Here is a 17,741-nt window from a genome sequence, read left to right as displayed (position 1 = left end):
AGCTAGCAGGTAGATGTGTATTGTGATCGCTCTATGTCAGGTAACACACCTATAGAACAAAATCAGTAGGAGTTGACCTCGTACATCCCTAGGACATCAGTCGTCCATCTGTTGATGAGCTGGAAAGTCGCATTCATGACCTTGTTAGTACCCGGTTTGGATTCGTCACTAGTTCACTCACTGATGGTCTACACATGAGATCAGTCGCCCTGTTATGCATCTCACACTTGTAAGCGGCTTGCACGAGCAGTGACGTGTCAGTCTAGGAATCAGAGCAAAATTGAGCATTTCCTACTCGATTTCGAGGTGTCATTGCCGATGCTTTGCTGGGGGTTAATCTCTTAGGTCTGTTTCATGCACTGACCCCCTGATGACTCCAATTCTATTTTTTTGACCGCTCGCTTGTTGCGGGGCCTCACAAATGCGCCCAGCGCGGCACTGCCTCCAGATCTCACGCGACATGTTAACGATAGCGATATCTGAGTCGCGTCCGAGTTCTGCCACCATAGGTCTAATGCCGGGATCTGAGCGTGACGAAACAGAGACTGCTGGTCGGAGCCGATCTGTATAGTCGTCCCACAGCCATCTACAACTGATCTCGATGAGGCGTGACAATCAGAAGAGAACTATGCGGTCCTATATTAGCTTGCGCAGAAAAGATTGTGTATACACGGTTGCTCAGGAGGTCATACCCGATACTAATTTTTTTGTAATGTTTCATTTTACATGCCTTTGTTCACTGTTTCATACTAATGCACATCGTTATGTTGTAGATCACGTGAGTGAGTTTATCAACGATTGTGATCTGTGTTTCGCCTTGAACTTTACTATCGGTGCACTTTTTCACGTACGTTGTAAATGTGGTGATACTATTTCAGATGTCCGTATTGAAACTATTGAGATACAGGATTCCATTCATGAGCAGGAGCTAGCTTGTTAGTTTCTTTATGTGCTGCAGCTCAAGTAGTATTTTTGAGTTACAGTGTGCCATGAAGGATTTGTATTAACCTTAGTTATTTCAGCTCAATCAGGAAGTTTGTATATATATCTAGAGGATGTTTCTTACCTGCTAACAGCCGTTTCACGACTATGATTTCACAGAGACTCATATTTTAGCTATGTATTTTTACGTGTTAATTTGAAGCCAGTTTACTACTTGAAACAAAGCTGACCTAGCCTCTTGGACTCAGAAGTTCGGCGGAAGTTTGTTGCCACGCTGCTTTAGACCTCTAGCCGTACATTATGTGATACGCAGTGCATGCCTGTTAGAGGCAATTGACCACCTAGTTCAATTCTGTTGATCAGGTTTAGCACTAGTGAAGTGTTATCACCTGTGAGAAATTGAGCAGTGTCGAATCGAGTAGAGATGCAGATGGTGTGTCTGACGAATAGAGGACGCCCATGTACCTTCTGAGCTCATTTGTGTTTTATTTTTATGTGTATGACGTATCTCGCTTCTCGTTTGCTAGCTGCTGCTAGCTCTACAACAGTAGAGTTAGACTCAGTAGAGGTCCTAAGTCTATCTTGCACTGACTAACCCTACACATGTGTGCTCTAGAGTCAGTGATTTTGTCATAGTGTACTGATCTTTCCACACAGCTGCGAACACACGTGTTAGTCCTAGCCTCGCTCGGTATTCTTTTGTCCCTCAGTAGCTGAGAGCTGGTTGGTACTCATTGTTGCTTTTCTTGGACGTGTCTGTCTAAATTCGAGGTTGTATAAGGATATTCGAGTAATACCTTTGCGAGCCATGACGATTTCTCACTGAAACAAGTGCGAGAACACTTATATCTGTTATTCTGAGCATGACAGAGGGCACATACACAGCTCGAATGCATCTGATTGCTAATCTTGACAAGTACTAAGCATGAGGGCGTCTCGTTAACTGGATCCGCAGCCTTCCGTGCATAGCAGCATACCTGCCGATTTAGTGCAGGGCTAAGCAGAAGCACAGCTCTATGGACGAGGAGCGAGTCCTCTAGACCTGATCTAACCTACTGACCACTGCCACGTGGTGCCATAACATGAAGCACAACTGCAGCGTTAATATTCCTATAACACTTCGTCATTCTATCGACAGGCTTTTTGTGCACGTGGGTCACACCTGAGCATCTCAGATGGGTAAGAAATTTTGACACAAATCGACAGCGTAGTGGGGCCATAGCCTTGCCCATCCAGTGTTTAAGGATTCATTGTGAGAGATTCAGTGGGCATTTGTTGGGGATATCAATGAACTAAGAGAGATCATGTTAAACTGATCAAAAGGTATTGCGTAGATAATGAATAGGCAGTAACTGGAGTTGTGGAGTCTTCTTTGGAGATTTGTAGCACCGCCAGACTCTTCGGCCACTTCACCCCTCAGCCCTCGCCTCCCCCCCCCATTCCCCCCCCTCGCCCCCCCCCCCCGTCCAGGCCAATTTTGCCCACATCTAAAATGAAGTAGTTACTTATTCTGGAAATAGGCAAGTTATACCTACCCTTTACCATACAAGGGCTTGGTTACACTAATTGGTGCACTGCCTCTAAATGAGCATCACAATGCACTGATAAAGGGTCATCAATAGCGTTGAGACCAGCTGTGCACAGCAAAGCACAGCACAGCACAGCGCAGCACAGCACATGCCCTTGGGACTGTGCATTGTGTACTTCCTATTTAAGCTGTGAAAGGGACCCCTTTAGTCTTTGTTAATCTTGACCCGGTTTCTCATTTTCTGTGTTGAAGCCCTTTTTCCGTGCATTCATTCAAAGGCGTGCTGATCTTTCACCAGCTGGTGGATCAATGCTGATGATTTTGTTCTCTTGTAAACAGGCACAGTTGCAGAAGGAGCCCCTATTATCCCCATCTCTGCCCAGCTGAAATACAACATAGAGGTCGTGTGCGAGTACATTGTAAAGAAGATCCCAGTTCCTGTGCGAGACTTCACCTCAGAACCAAGGCTTATTGGTAAGAAACAAACTAAACTGATCATCTCCTTATTGCTGTCAGTGCAAGTGCAGCCGTGTTACTGTGATTCTGTCAGCTCTGGCCTTTCCCCAGTGCGTGATCACCTTGTTGCTACATGAAGGTCCTCTTGTGCAGAATATGAATGACATGTCAGTCTGCTAAATCATATAGTGCTCCACCTGTTCAACACTGCAGTCGGGAGCCACACATATGAGACGGTGCTGATTGTGTTCTGCCTGATAACAAGGATGAATGTTCTCATGGATTGGCATGACTGGGCCAGTGGGAGCCTCGATCCTTGCTGCCTTATAGCTGGTTCCACACTATAAAGGCTTGCTTATAAAGAGGACCACTCTATTGCTTTCATATCAGCTGCTGGAGTCCTTACCAGGGCAGTTCATTCCTGTCCTGGTGTATGTATGGATTTATTCATTTATTTATTCATTTTGTTTTGTGTCTCTGCCCGCAGTAATTCGATCGTTTGATGTCAACAAGCCTGGTTGTGAGGTTGATGACCTCAAAGGAGGGGTAGCAGGAGGCAGTATACTGAAAGGAGTGTTGAAGGTAAGACACTGACATTCTTTATGTATTTACAGTACTAAGCTTGAAATGTTTTGTAATTATATCTGTATAAAGTGTTTTTTTTTTTTTTTTGGATATACACACAAGGTTTAACCAAATGTTATCTACATATGTGTGTGGTGTGTATCTGTTGTGTGTGTGTGTATTTGTATATATTATATATATATATATATATTATATATATATATATGCAATATATTATATATATGTGTATATATATATATATATATATATATATATATATATCAAATCTATCTATCGTGTAACTGTGAACAAAAGCTATCATATCTCTAACTGTGAACAATGGAGTCTGTAACCAGCTCAATAAAACGATTATTAAAATAAAAAAAATAAAAAAGATTTTTGCTGAAAGCAACATTTTTGCATAGTAAGCATTCTGTAAACAAGCATTTGTGATGCTTCTAAATACAGCAGACTCCCTCCTAAAGACCAGGTCATCTCTCGCACTGCCGTCTCCCTCTTTACTGCCTGTTTGATGCCATCAATACAGGGATTCCAGGAAGCACGCCGTGGCTGTGTTCAGGAAGCACGCCATGGCTGTGTTCGTAAAGCATGCTGGCTGCACGACCAGTCAGGGATCCTCATATTCCTTTCCTCTTCTTCAGGTTGGGCAGGAGATTGAAGTCAGGCCTGGCATTGTCTCCAAGGACCATGAAGGCAAACTCATGTGCAAGCCAATCTTCTCCAAGATCGTCTCGCTGTTCGCAGAACACAATGACCTGCTCTACGGTGCACCTGGGGGTCTTATCGGTAGGAGGAGTGGGCTTTGTTTGTGTGTAAGGAATGAGCTGTGAAGACAGGCTAAAAGAACTGGATTATTTGTTTAGCCTAGAACAAAGATGATTTAGATGGGGGGCATCATTGAAATCTTAGAGAGTTGCCATAGTTGACCTTCAGTACGTTAAGTGCAACACAGAAACCAGGACCAGAGGACACCGCTAGGTCACTTCTCCTTCTATGAATCCTGACCCCTTCTTGAGTGAAGCAGTGTGTCACTTTCTTCACACGGAGGGGTGAGGGAATGGAATGGGTTACCTACTTTGTTCACACTCTTCAGCAGAGTGGTGAGGGGATGGAATGGGTTACCTAGTCATGTTGTTGAAGGAGACCCTTCTTCACACAGAGAGTGGTGATGGGATGGAATGGGTTACCTAGTCATGTTGCTGAAGGAGACTCTTCTTCACACAGAGTGTGGTGAGGGGATGGAATGGGTTACCTAGTCATGTTGTTGAAGGAGACTCTTCTTCACACAGAGAGTGGTGAGGGGATAGAATGGGTTACCTAGTCATGTTGTTGAAGGAGACTCTTCTTCACACAGAGAGGGGTGAGGGGATGGAATGGGTTACCTAGTCATGTTGTTGAAGGAGACTCTTCTTCACACAGAGAGGGGTGCGGGGATGGAATGGGTTACCTCGTCATTGTTGGGTCCTTTAAGACCCAACTTCACAAAGTTTTGAGGTCAATTCGCTACAAGAAAGTGGAAATGGTATTGATGGGCCGAATGGCCTCCACTCATTCGTAAATTTTCTTGTGTTCTTATTTATGAGCTAATGGTTCCATTTTCATGTGTTCTTATTTATGAGCTAATGGAATTATTTAGTTCCATTTTCATGTGTTCTTATTTATGAGCTAATGGAATTATTTAGTTCCATTTTCATGTGTTCTTATTTATGAGCATGTGTTCTTATTTATGAGCTAATGGAATTATTTAGTTCCATTTTCTTGTGTTCTTATTTATGAGCTAATGAAATTATCTTTAGTTCCATTTTCATGTGTTCTTGTTTATGAGCTGATGGAATTATTTAGTTCCATTTTCTTGTTATTTTTAAGCTACTAGAACTCTAGTGCAAACTCAGTTTTTTTAGGGGCTTGTAAATAATCTATAGTTGAAATTGTCATTTGGTTGTTTTTTGTTTCACTTCTAAAATGATTTGGATTAATTTTTTTTAATGCAAGATTAATTAAGATTTAATTAAGATTTTTTAATGCAAACACTAATTTGTGTTTAAATATATTCTAAACCTCCTTTTATTAAACTCATTTAGACAGGCCAGTGTTACCATGCACTTGAGTGGCTGCTAATTGCACAATGTAAATGAAACCGGTTTCATCGAGGGGGGTAGTGTATACGTACCAGATCAATACACCAATCTGGAATTGATCCTGAGCAAGTTGTTGACCTGTATGGTCCGTGATCTCTAGGTGTTGGCACGAAGATCGACCCGACGCTGTGCCGTGCGGACCGAATGGTGGGGCAGGTCCTGGGAGCCGTGGGGGCGCTGCCTGAGATCTTCACAGAGCTGGAAATCTCCTACTTCCTGCTCCGACGACTGCTCGGCGTGCGTACAGAGGGGGACAAAAAGGCAGCCAAGGTCAGTGAGGAGAGCAGGGCTCTTCACATCGTTTCTGTGTCTGTTTAAATGCAGGGATGGAATCGCAGGCGTTGTCATAGATTATGCTGATTTAGGACGTTCTCTGTTAAATGTGTGAAAGAGCTTTTAGATGAATTGTTTCCAAGGGGTTTGCGGGCAGTAAGAGTGCATTTTGAGCAGGTTTGTGCACGTATCCCCTGCATGGAGCTTGTATGGATTACTATTGTTCATGTGCTGCAGGAAGATGATAAATGGCTTGTCTTGGGGACTGGCTGTTGTATTGAAGCCTTATAAAACAGACACACTTGCTTGGGTGAATTTGACCCACACCCATATGCAGCACTCTAAATGGTGAAGAATGTGATTATCTTAAGATCTGCAGCCAAGCTTTCTTGGGGCAAAAGCACCCGACAGTCAGCTTTCACAATCTCGGTCAAATTCACCCAAGCAAGTGTGTCTGTTTTATAAGGCTTCAATACAACAGCCAGTCCCCAAGACAAGCCATTTATCATCTTCCTGCAGCACATGAACAATAGTAATCCATACAAGCTCCATGCAGGGGATACGTGCACAAACCTGCTCAAAATGCACTCTTACTGCCCGCAAACCCCTTGGAAACAATTCATCTAAAAGCTCTTTCACACATTTAACAGAGAACGTCCTAAATCAGCATAATCTATGACAACGCCTGCGATTCCATCCCTGCATTTAAACAGACACAGAAACGATGTGAAGAGCCCTGCTCTCCTCACTGACCTTGGCTGCCTTTTTGTCCCCCTCTGTACGCACGCCGAGCAGTCGTCGGAGCAGGAAGTAGGAGATTTCCAGCTCTGTGAAGATCTCAGGCAGCGCCCCCACGGCTCCCAGGACCTGCCCCACCATTCGGTCCGCACGGCACAGCGTCGGGTCGATCTTCGTGCCAACACCTAGAGATCACGGACCATACAGGTCAACAACTTGCTCAGGATCAATTCCAGATTGGTGTATTGATCTGGTACGTATACACTACCCCCCTCGATGAAACCGGTTTCATTTACATTGTGCAATTAGCAGCCACTCAAGTGCATGGTAACACTGGCCTGTCTAAATGAGTTTAATAAAAGGAGGTTTAGAATATATTTAAACACAAATTAGTGTTTGCATTAAAAAATCTTAATTAAATCTTAATTAATCTTGCATTAAAAAAAATTAATCCAAATCATTTTAGAAGTGAAACAAAAAACAACCAAATGACAATTTCAACTATAGATTATTTACAAGCCCCTAAAAAAACTGAGTTTGCACTAGAGTTCTAGTAGCTTAAAAATAACAAGAAAATGGAACTAAATAATTCCATTAGCTCATAAACAAGAACACATGAAAATGAAACTAAAGATAATTCCATTAGCTCATAAATAAGAACACATGAAAATGGAACTAAATAATTCCATTAGCTCATAAATAAGAACACAAGAAAATGGAACTAAATAATTCCATTAGCTCATAAATAAGAACACAAGAAAATGGAACTAAATAATTCCATTAGCTCATAAATAAGAACACAAGAAAATTTACGAATGAGTGGAGGCCATTCGGCCCATCAATACCATTTCCACTTTCTTGTAGCGAATTGACCTCAAAACTTTGTGAAGTTGGGTCTTAAAGGACCCAACAATGACGAGGTAACCCATTCCATCCCCTCACCCCTCTCTGTGTGAAGAAGAGTCTCCTTCAACAACATGACTAGGTAACCCATTCCATCCCCTCACCCCTCTGTGTGAAGAGTCTCCTTCAACAACATGACTAGGTAACCCATTCCATCCCCTCACCCCTCTGTGTGTGAAGAAGAGTCTCCTTCAACAACATGACTAGGTAACCCATTCCATCCCCTCACCCCTCTGTGTGAAGAGTCTCCTTCAACAACATGACTAGGTAACCCATTCCATCCCCTCACCCCTCTGTGGTGAAGAGTCTCCTTCAGCAACATGACTAGGTAACCCATTCCATCCCCTCACCCCTCTGTGTGAAGAGTCCTTCAACAACATGACTAGGTAACCCATTCCATCCCCTCACCCCTCTCTGTGTGAAGAAGTGTTTCCTTCCCTCAGTCCTAAGTATCTCCTCTTCACTTTGATCCGCGTCCTCTGGTCCTGGTTTCTGTGTTGCACTTAACGTACTGAAGGTCAACTATGGCAACTCTCTAAGATTTCAATGATGCCCCCCATCTAAATCATCTTTGTTCTAGGCTAAACAAATAATCCAGTTCTTTTAGCCTGTCTTCACAGCTCATTCCTTACACACAAACAAAGCCCACTCCTCCTACCGATAAGACCCCCAGGTGCACCGTAGAGCAGGTCATTGTGTTCTGCGAACAGCGAGACGATCTTGGAGAAGATTGGCTTGCACATGAGTTTGCCTTCATGGTCCTTGGAGACAATGCCAGGCCTGACTTCAATCTCCTGCCCAACCTGAAGAAGAGGAAAGGAATATGAGGATCCCTGACTGGTCGTGCAGCCAGCATGCTTTACGAACACAGCCATGGCGTGCTTCCTGAACACAGCCACGGCGTGCTTCCTGGAATCCCTGTATTGATGGCATCAAACAGGCAGTAAAGAGGGAGACGGCAGTGCGAGAGATGACCTGGTCTTTAGGAGGGAGTCTGCTGTATTTAGAAGCATCACAAATGCTTGTTTACAGAATGCTTACTATGCAAAAATGTTGCTTTCAGCAAAAATCTTTTTTATTTTTTTTATTTTAATAATCGTTTTATTGAGCTGGTTACAGACTCCATTGTTCACAGTTAGAGATAGATAGATTTGATTACATTTTATATATATATATATATATATATATATATATATATATATATATATATATATATATATATATATATATATACACACACACACACACATACATATATATATATATATATATATACACACACACACATATATACATTATTTTAAACCTTGTGTGTATATCCAAAAAAAAAAAAAAAAAAAACACTTTATACAGATATAATTACAAAACATTTCAAGCTTAGTACTGTAAATACATAAAGAATGTCAGTGTCTTACCTTCAACACTCCTTTCAGTATACTGCCTCCTGCTACCCCTCCTTTGAGGTCATCAACCTCACAACCAGGCTTGTTGACATCAAACGATCGAATTACTGCGGGCAGAGACACAAAACAAAATGAATAAATAAATGAATAAATCCATACATACACCAGGACAGGAATGAACTGCCCTGGTAAGGACTCCAGCAGCTGATATGAAAGCAATAGAGTGGTCCTCTTTATAAGCAAGCCTTTATAGTGTGGAACCAGCTATAAGGCAGCAAGGATCGAGGCTCCCACTGGCCCAGTCATGCCAATCCATGAGAACATTCATCCTTGTTATCAGGCAGAACACAATCAGCACCGTCTCATATGTGTGGCTCCCGACTGCAGTGATGAACAGGGGGAGCACTATATGATTTAGCAGACTGACATGTCATTCATATTCTGCACAAGAGGACCTTCATGTAGCAACAAGGTGATCACGCACTGGGGAAAGGCCAGAGCTGACAGAATCACAGTAACACGGCTGCACTTGCACTGACAGCAATAAGGAGATGATCAGTTTAGTTTGTTTCTTACCAATAAGCCTTGGTTCTGAGGTGAAGTCTCGCACAGGAACTGGGATCTTCTTTACAATGTACTCGCACACGACCTCTATGTTGTATTTCAGCTGGGCAGAGATGGGGATAATAGGGGCTCCTTCTGCAACTGTGCCTGTTTACAAGAGAACAAAATCATCAGCATTGATCCACCAGCTGGTGAAAGATCAGCACGCCTTTGAATGAATGCGCGGAAAAAGGGCTTCAACACAGAAAATGAGAAACCGGGTCAAGATTAACAAAGACTAAAGGGGTCCCTTTCACAGCTTAAATAGGAAGTACACAATGCACAGTCCCAAGGGCATGTGCTGTGCTGCGCTGTGCTGTGCTGTGCTTTGCTGTGCACAGCTGGTCTCAACGCTATTGATGACCCTTTATCAGTGCATTGTGATGCTCATTTAGAGGCAGTGCACCAATTAGTGTAACCAAGCCCTTGTATGGTAAAGGGTAAATATAACTTGTCTATTTCCAGAATAAGTAACTACTTCATTTTAGATGTGGGCAAAATTGGCCTGGACTGCAAATACAATAATGCCAATATCTCTACATCTAAAAGAAGACCACCCAGTCTCACAGCAAGATATCCACTAACCTGAAAACTACTTCAAGCCCCTGTCTGTTTCAAAAGCACAACAGTGCCAGGTGTGAACCCTGCAAAACCCAATGACGATGTTTAAAAATGCGCTGCAGGTTTTATTGGGACCGGGCAGTGGTCTGGTTAACAAACATGAGGATCCTCCTCTCCATACTGTGCTCTGCTTACCCTGCACGAATGCAAGGATCTGTTCATACTGCTCCTTGGCTTGGCTTTCTTTAACCAGATCGATTTTGTTCTGCAGAATCAGAATGTGTTTCAGTTTCATGATTTCAATGGCTGCAAGGTGTTCCGAGGTCTGAGGCTGAGGGCAGGACTCATTGCCAGCTGTGTGGAAAGACAGACAGACATCATTCAGAGCACCCTTGAAGGGTTACAGGGAAGAGCTGGACCTTTTGTAAACCATTGTTAAGCACAGTCAGACAAACTGAAGCTAGATTCTACAGTAAATAAAACCATGACCAGGGTCAGGGTCCATTCCAGCTTTTCAATTCCACTTCCAATTTCTTTAAAATCAATTCTAATTCCCTTCTACTCAATTCCAACACATCACTGATCACAAGTGTAATTAAAATGGCAACAAATTACTTCAGTTGAGGTCAGTGTTAGTCAATTAAACTGGCTTCAAATTAAACACGTAAAAATACATAAGCTAAAATGAGTGCTCTTGACTGACGCGTCTCAGTTATTAAAACTACCATTGAAATAATTAAACATTAGAAATGTATTTCTATTAGAGCAGCTACAAAGGTCTCAATGAAAACCTGTTTCAATTGAAACGGCTCTGAAATTACCCACATTAACTGGTTTGAAAAAGAGCGAATGAAGTTCAACAAACACTATAAAATCTTTGATACTCCTGCTTTAAAACGAACAGCAGATTTTGCCAATAAAAGGACGTGGTTTTCTGATTCACCTATCAACAGAAGAGCTGCATCCATGACCGCTGCGCCGTTCAACATGGTCGCCATCAGAATGTCGTGCCCGGGACAGTCCACGAAAGACACGTGCCTGCGGAGAGAAACTCAAACCTGACACTGCACTCTCGGTTAAGAGCAACACCACTGATCTCATAGTGTAGACCACAGGAGTGAACAGGACGCGAAGAGGTACTAAAAAGTCAGGGTCACTCCAGCCCAAGTGGACCTGAGTCCAGGGGAGGGGTTCCCTGAGTTTGGGGTTGATGAGGATACACATTCCTAACTTCTAAACACACAGTCTCAATTCAGACTAAAATTTGACTTTATGAAGATGAGGATTCAGAAACCACATGTGATGGAGAGAATGGTTCCAGGGTAGGTGTGCATGCAAAAGAGCTGTGTAACTCACACAGCCCCGCACGGTGAGAATGTCGCTGGCAAAACAGAAGTGCTTGGGTCACTAACCTGACTAGTTTAAAATTCCCTTTAGTGCCAGGGAGATCTGTGGGGAACTCATCTGGAGTGCTGCTGCCACAGGATCTGTAGCATTCAGGCCGCGGGCAACTGGGATCATTTAATTTGTACACCTAGAAAAGAATATTGAACATACACCTGTTTTACAATTGTGACAGAGCCTTATACTGCGAAGTCTGAAGCTGAACCCTTCTGGGGAACAAAAAGTGAACATGGGAAACATTCTGGGGACACCTTGCACATGTAAACATGGAAGATTTAACATCTGCTCACCCCAAAAGACACCAAATCACACATTTTTACATGCCTATTTTTAATGCAGTCTTAAGAGTATCATTCACTGGAGAAATGACAACTCAACACAGCAAGACCATGGCATTGGTTTGAACTTTACCTTTGCATTAGCGTAGCCGAGTTTTATAGTAATGTTCCTCTCCAGCTCATTTTTGAATCTGACGGTATGAACGCCTGAGATAGCCTTCACCACTGTAGACTTTCCGTGAGCTACATGGCCAATTGTACCTGGAGAAAAAAAAAAAAAAAACACACACAAGAGAGACATGAAGATGTGCAGCAAGATACAAAAGAGATTCATACTGATTTCATAGTCTATTTGTATAGTGCTAATTCACACCCCCTCCCTGGATCCTGATTCTACACCACGGACAGACTAGCTGTAAATCACAATATGGCAAGCATGGAAGTAAGACTCCAATTGCATAGCAGATGATCCATTCCTGGTTTTACTACAAGTGTAACAAGACACATCTGTGCTTGCTATACCAATACACTGTGTTAAATCAAGCTCGCAAGGGGTACAAGTATTGCTTCCAAAGTACGACTGAATGTTAAAATGTTTTTAGGGTGGCAATAAATTGGTACCACAGATGTGTTTCATGTGAAAGGATGCAACATCGATAATGGATAATTGCAAAGCATATGACATGGTTTATTTAGATTTCCAGAAAGCTTTTGACAAAGTCCCGCACAAAAGATTAATTCTCAAACTGAACGCAGTTGGGATTCAAGGAAACACACGTACATGGATTAGGGAGTGGTTAACATGTAGAAAACAGAAAGTACTGATTAGAGGAAAAACCTCAGAATGGAGTGTGGTAACCAGTGGTGTACCACAGGGATCAGTATTAGGTCATCTGCTATTCCTAATCTACATTAATGATTTAGATTCTGGTATAGTAAGCAAACTTGTTAAATTTGCAGACGACACAAAAGTAGGAGGAGTGGCAAACACTGTTGCAGCAGCAAAGGTCATTCAAAATGATCTAGACAAGATTCAGAACTGGGCAGACACATGGCAAATGACATGTAATAGAGAAAAGTGTAAGGTACTGCACGCAGGAAATAAAAATGTACATTATAAATATCATATGGGAGATACTGAAATTGGAGAAGGAATCTATGAAAAAGACCTAGGAGTTTTTGTTGACTCAGAAATGTCTTCATCTAGACAATGTGGGGAAGCTATAAAAAAGGCTAACAAGATGCTCAGATACATTGTGAAAAGTGTTGAATTTAAATCAAGGGAAGTAATGTTAAAACTGTACAATGCACTAGTAAGACCTCATCTTGAATATTGTGTGCAATTCTGGTCACCTCGCTATAAAAAAAGATATTGCTGCTCTAGAAAGAGTGCAAAGAAGAGCGACCAGAATTATTCCGGGCTTAAAAGGCATGTCATATGCAGACAGGCTAAAAGAATTGAATCTGTTCAGTCTTGAACAAAGAAGACTACGTGGCGACCTAATTCAAGCATTCAAAATTCTAAAAGGTATTGACAGTGTCGACCCAAGGGACTTTTTCAGCCTGAAAAAAGAAACAAGGACCAGGGGTCACAAATGGAGATTAGACAAAGGGGCATTCAGAACAGAAAATAGGAGGCACTTTTTTTACACAGAGAATCGTGAGGGTCTGGAATCAACTCCCCAGTAATGTTGTTGAAGCTGACACCCTGGGATCCTTCAAGAAGCTGCTTGATGAGATTTTGGGATCAATAAGCTACTAACAACCAAACGAGCAAGATGGGCCGAATGGCCTCCTCTCGTTTGTAAACTTTCTTATGTTCTTATGAAAGCACCAGGGTATTCGATGGTTTACTTTCCAATTAACTGCGTGCAAGGGCTGTACTTACCGATGTTAATTGTGGCTTGCCTGCTGATGATTTCTGGAGAAAGGGGAGTCAATTTGGTCACATCCTATTAAAACAAAGTCAAAAGGGACAAGTCAATCAAAAGTGAGGGGTACATTTGTTTAAAAACTAATCAGTAGGTTACAGTTTGTCACATGGGTGACAAGAACGGAAATAAACATGCATGACAACAGGGACGGAAGCAAGACTCCTATTGCATGAGAGTTTCAGATTCCACATTTTACAAGCTGGATTCGCTCCAGTGTGTGGGTAACAAACTCAGGCGTGTTATAAACTTAATAGTGATATACCAAACAAATGAATACATACATAAAGCAAATTATCTGTCACTGTGGCATCCTCTAAATGTGAACTTGCCTTCTAAAAAGGCTTTCTGGCCATTTCATCACGCCCACTATTGTTACATCATTACTGCAGAACGCATTGTCATGTTAACGACACTTTAACAAGCACAAGAATGAAAATCCCCTGCACACTTAACTAGGCATTGCACCAGCACAGTCCTGTCTACACTTCGAATGATACATCCTTTATCAGCCTCTCAGTGCCACGTTTACAATGAGATTTTATATATAGATACACATGTATGTACAGTTGCATACATAAGTATCAACAACCTCTATATGAAACAAAGCTATTCACTAATTTTGTAAGTGTAATATTGTTTGTTAATTATCTCAGTGCTGGCTGCTGTGGTTGGGGCTGACAGCAGTTTAAGAGATTTCTAAACATTCCCCCCTTTTAAAACACATTTTAGACTGTCAGCTATCACTTAAAAACAGGGAGGTACATGTAGTTACAAGATGAGACTCCCTGCTTCTACATGCATCCTCAATCTACGTGCTGTCAGTACCAATCACTGATAATGGGAAAAGCATTTTCCGATAATCTGGAATACTGAACTGCTCCTTGTGTTTTAAGGATCCCAATTGCTGGCCAGGGTTGCAGTTAGTTTGCTGTACATGAAACAAGCTGAGTGATTAATATAATCCCTGTCATTATGTAATGCAGTATGTATGTTTTATGTGAAATGTTAGAAAGTAATAAACGGAGGTATACAGTATTTAATTAGATCTTAAAGTTTGTCAGGTTTATAACACAAACTAGGCTGCAGGACAGTGCAGAACTTTAAATATTACTATAACTATTAGAGAGAAGCTGTTACTTAAAAGAAAATGAGTCTCTACTAACCTAAGCCTAGAACAGATTTTTATAACCCTTTTTACAAATCTCTCTTCAGACAGGTGCAACCAATTTCAGACCTAATAACAGTAATACTTCCTTAATTTAGGGGAGCCCCAGCTGAGGACCATGAGATTGTATGAGGGGGCAGCAGCACACAGCCCTGGGGCAGTTATAGCTACAGCTGAATTGTTTGCTGAAATTTCTAGTACAATGATATTTGGTTTTATCGAAATTGCAGTTACATCTCTGCTGCAGTGATTACTCTTCTAATTGCAATGACACTGAAACGTGACAAACTGTTCACATGAACATGCGTACTGTACTCTAAACAACCCAGCCATAATCACAGCTACAAATACACAAGCATACTACAGAACTAATTATTAATTCAAACAAATGGGGTCACAAAGTGGTTGAAAACACAAAAATAATGACAATGATAGATAAATGCAGACCTGAACGGTAATCAATCAGTGATATGATACAATTACAATTATGCAGGCGTGACAAGGTTCCTCTACAATTGCACTGCAATTATTATGAATTACAAGCTGTACAACTGCAATGCATTGCAAACTGTACCATTACAACAGATTATAAACTGTACAGTTACAATGCATTATAAACTGTGCCGTTACAACAGATTATAAACTGTACAGTTACAATGCATTACAAACTGTACCGTTACAATAGATTATAAACTGTACAGTTACAATGCATTACAAACTGTGCCGTTACAATAGATTATAAACTGTACAGTTACAATGCATTACAAACTGTGCCGTTACAATAGATTATAAACTGTACAGTTACAAATTACAAACTGTGCCGTTACAATAGATTATAAACTGTACAGTTACAATGCATTACAAACTGTGCCGTTACAATAGATTATAAACTGTACAGTTACAATGCATTACAAACTGTGCCGTTACAATAGATTATAAACTGTACAGTTACAATGCATTACAAACTGTGCCGTTACAATGCACACAATGCTTAATTGTACATTTAGTCTTCATTTCCAATGCTTGCTTGTATGTAGAATTATACAACAAAAGGGGTCGACTAAGGAGAAATTTCACATTTCAATGGACTTATTGGGAGGGGGTCTGGAGGTCAGATGCATGATGTCATAGGGGGCCTTGAGCAAAGAAAACCCAGCCTTCATTTTCAGTTAAAGAAAAGAAAAAAAAAAGAATTGCAAACCTTATTTCACAAAAATGGGTGTGCTACTCGGCTCGGTGAGTGTTTATTCTTTGTGTTCTTGTAGAGTTCAGCTATTCTTGAAAGCATTACGAGACTAAACCCCAGTCACATTTTTACAAAAAAAAAAAAAAAAAAAAAAAAGAACTTAAAATCAGAAAGGAATATGCCTTAAATTATATTATTGTGTGTAACTAAAAGCTTCCTTCCACATTACAAGCGCCAGCAATATCGGACCAGTTCCAAATATTCTTTATTCCTTGTTATATGCCAGAAGAGCATGTTCATTTGGTTACAATTACCCCTGGGGTAAAGGTGACTTGGGATACATGTAACAGCGCAGTGACAGAAATGAACAAAACAATCCTGTCTGTCTCACCGGGCAGGGCTGGTCACATGCCACCCTCCACTGCCTCCATGAAGCTGAGCCTGGTTAGAATTCATGAATATCCAATAAACTCTCCGACACGTCCTTGTGTTTTTTATCATAACCTACTATGTACTGCAGCTTACATTACAGCGTATACTCATTCAGAAAGCAGGCACATATTTTTCTAGCAATACCAGCACTTTATTTTGAACTATGTACTCTATCAGTACATACAAAAGCTAGAGTGGCTGATTTCATGTTTTGCGTATCTATAGTATGCTGAAAGACCCGGTCCACTGATAAACACTAGACACGATTGCAAACTAAGATCTCTATCGCCTAACTTAAGCCTGGATACACTAACCTAACTCGATGTAAGATAGACCCGGCCATGTTTAATATGTTATATTTTACACTCAAAATTGAGACAGTGTGGTTAATTTGACTTCATTCACACACACATACATTCCCCATGCTGGTTTGCTGTCTCTGCGCTGGGTCCTACTATTTTTCACTCATGTGTGCAACTCCCAACCCGGCGTCCCCAACGCCCGGCGTGATTCACATCCTACTCTCCTTCTGCCCTTTCCGCCAATACAACTGGCTAACCTCCAGCCCGGTACCGTTCGGTACACACTGACCTTGTTTTAATTTAATGTGAAAAGATCGGATACCCACCAAAGTGCGGAGATCTTGCTTAGAAAGATGGGGCTGCCCTAGCGTTACTCCTGACTCGTCACCCGCCATCTTGACCAGAAAGAAACGTAGTAATCCAAAGCGATCGCCTGTAGTATAGGGTTATCGAGCAGTCCGATAACCTATTCTTAAAAAAATAAGAACAATACAAAACTGATTTCCCCACTGCTCTGATAATATATTACGCGCTTTATTTGCCTTTTCTGTCGTGTTAATTGGAACAGCACAGTCTAACGCGATAGGGTCCTCAGATGCAGGGTGATGCAATGCTCTTCTTGCACATGGAAGTGCCCCCCCCGATCAGCTTGCTATGACGAGCCAGCCTGTGAGCGCCCCCTACGGGAAAGTCTTTTTATAACAGTTACGCGGCTGCATAGTACTGTACTCCCGAACAGAATCATTCGGGCTTTAAAAGGCATGCCATCTGCAGACAGGCTAAAATAATTGAATCTGTTCAGTCTTGAACAAAGACTCCGCGGCGATCTGATACAGCCATTCCCATTTCTGAAAGGTATTGACAAGGGACTTTTTGGACCTGAAAAAGACACAAGGACCAGGGGTCACAA

At 41.7% G+C, this 17,741-nt stretch overlaps 2 protein-coding genes across 2 annotated transcripts; one reads left to right on the top strand and one right to left on the bottom strand.

Annotated features, from left to right (window-relative positions):
* Positions 1 to 2,117: 2,117 nt before the first annotated feature.
* Positions 2,118 to 5,982, top strand: LOC121302578 (eukaryotic translation initiation factor 2 subunit 3-like). Its single transcript, XM_041232580.1, has 5 exons — positions 2,118 to 2,121; positions 2,810 to 2,944; positions 3,414 to 3,508; positions 4,153 to 4,297; positions 5,750 to 5,982. Exons 1-5 carry the CDS (start codon positions 2,118 to 2,120, stop codon positions 5,965 to 5,967), a joined length of 597 nt encoding a protein of 198 aa, XP_041088514.1. The 3' UTR covers positions 5,968 to 5,982.
* A 630-nt stretch (positions 5,983 to 6,612) lies between these two features.
* Positions 6,613 to 17,433, bottom strand: eif2s3 (eukaryotic translation initiation factor 2, subunit 3 gamma). The gene is made up of 10 exons (XM_041233154.1): positions 17,158 to 17,433; positions 13,701 to 13,764; positions 11,946 to 12,073; positions 11,543 to 11,664; positions 11,074 to 11,168; positions 10,326 to 10,484; positions 9,543 to 9,677; positions 8,979 to 9,073; positions 8,222 to 8,366; positions 6,613 to 6,845 (listed from the first exon to the last, which is right to left on the bottom strand). Exons 1-10 carry the CDS (start codon positions 17,224 to 17,226, stop codon positions 6,628 to 6,630), a joined length of 1,230 nt encoding a protein of 409 aa, XP_041089088.1. The 5' UTR covers positions 17,227 to 17,433; the 3' UTR covers positions 6,613 to 6,627.
* Between the last annotated feature and the right edge of the window lie 308 nt (positions 17,434 to 17,741).

This window comes from Polyodon spathula, chromosome 30, assembly GCF_017654505.1.
Source record: "Polyodon spathula isolate WHYD16114869_AA chromosome 30, ASM1765450v1, whole genome shotgun sequence".
Lineage (NCBI taxonomy): Eukaryota > Metazoa > Chordata > Actinopteri > Acipenseriformes > Polyodontidae > Polyodon > Polyodon spathula.
Note: the sequence above shows the minus strand (reverse complement) of the source record. Positions and strands in the feature narration are given on the sequence as shown.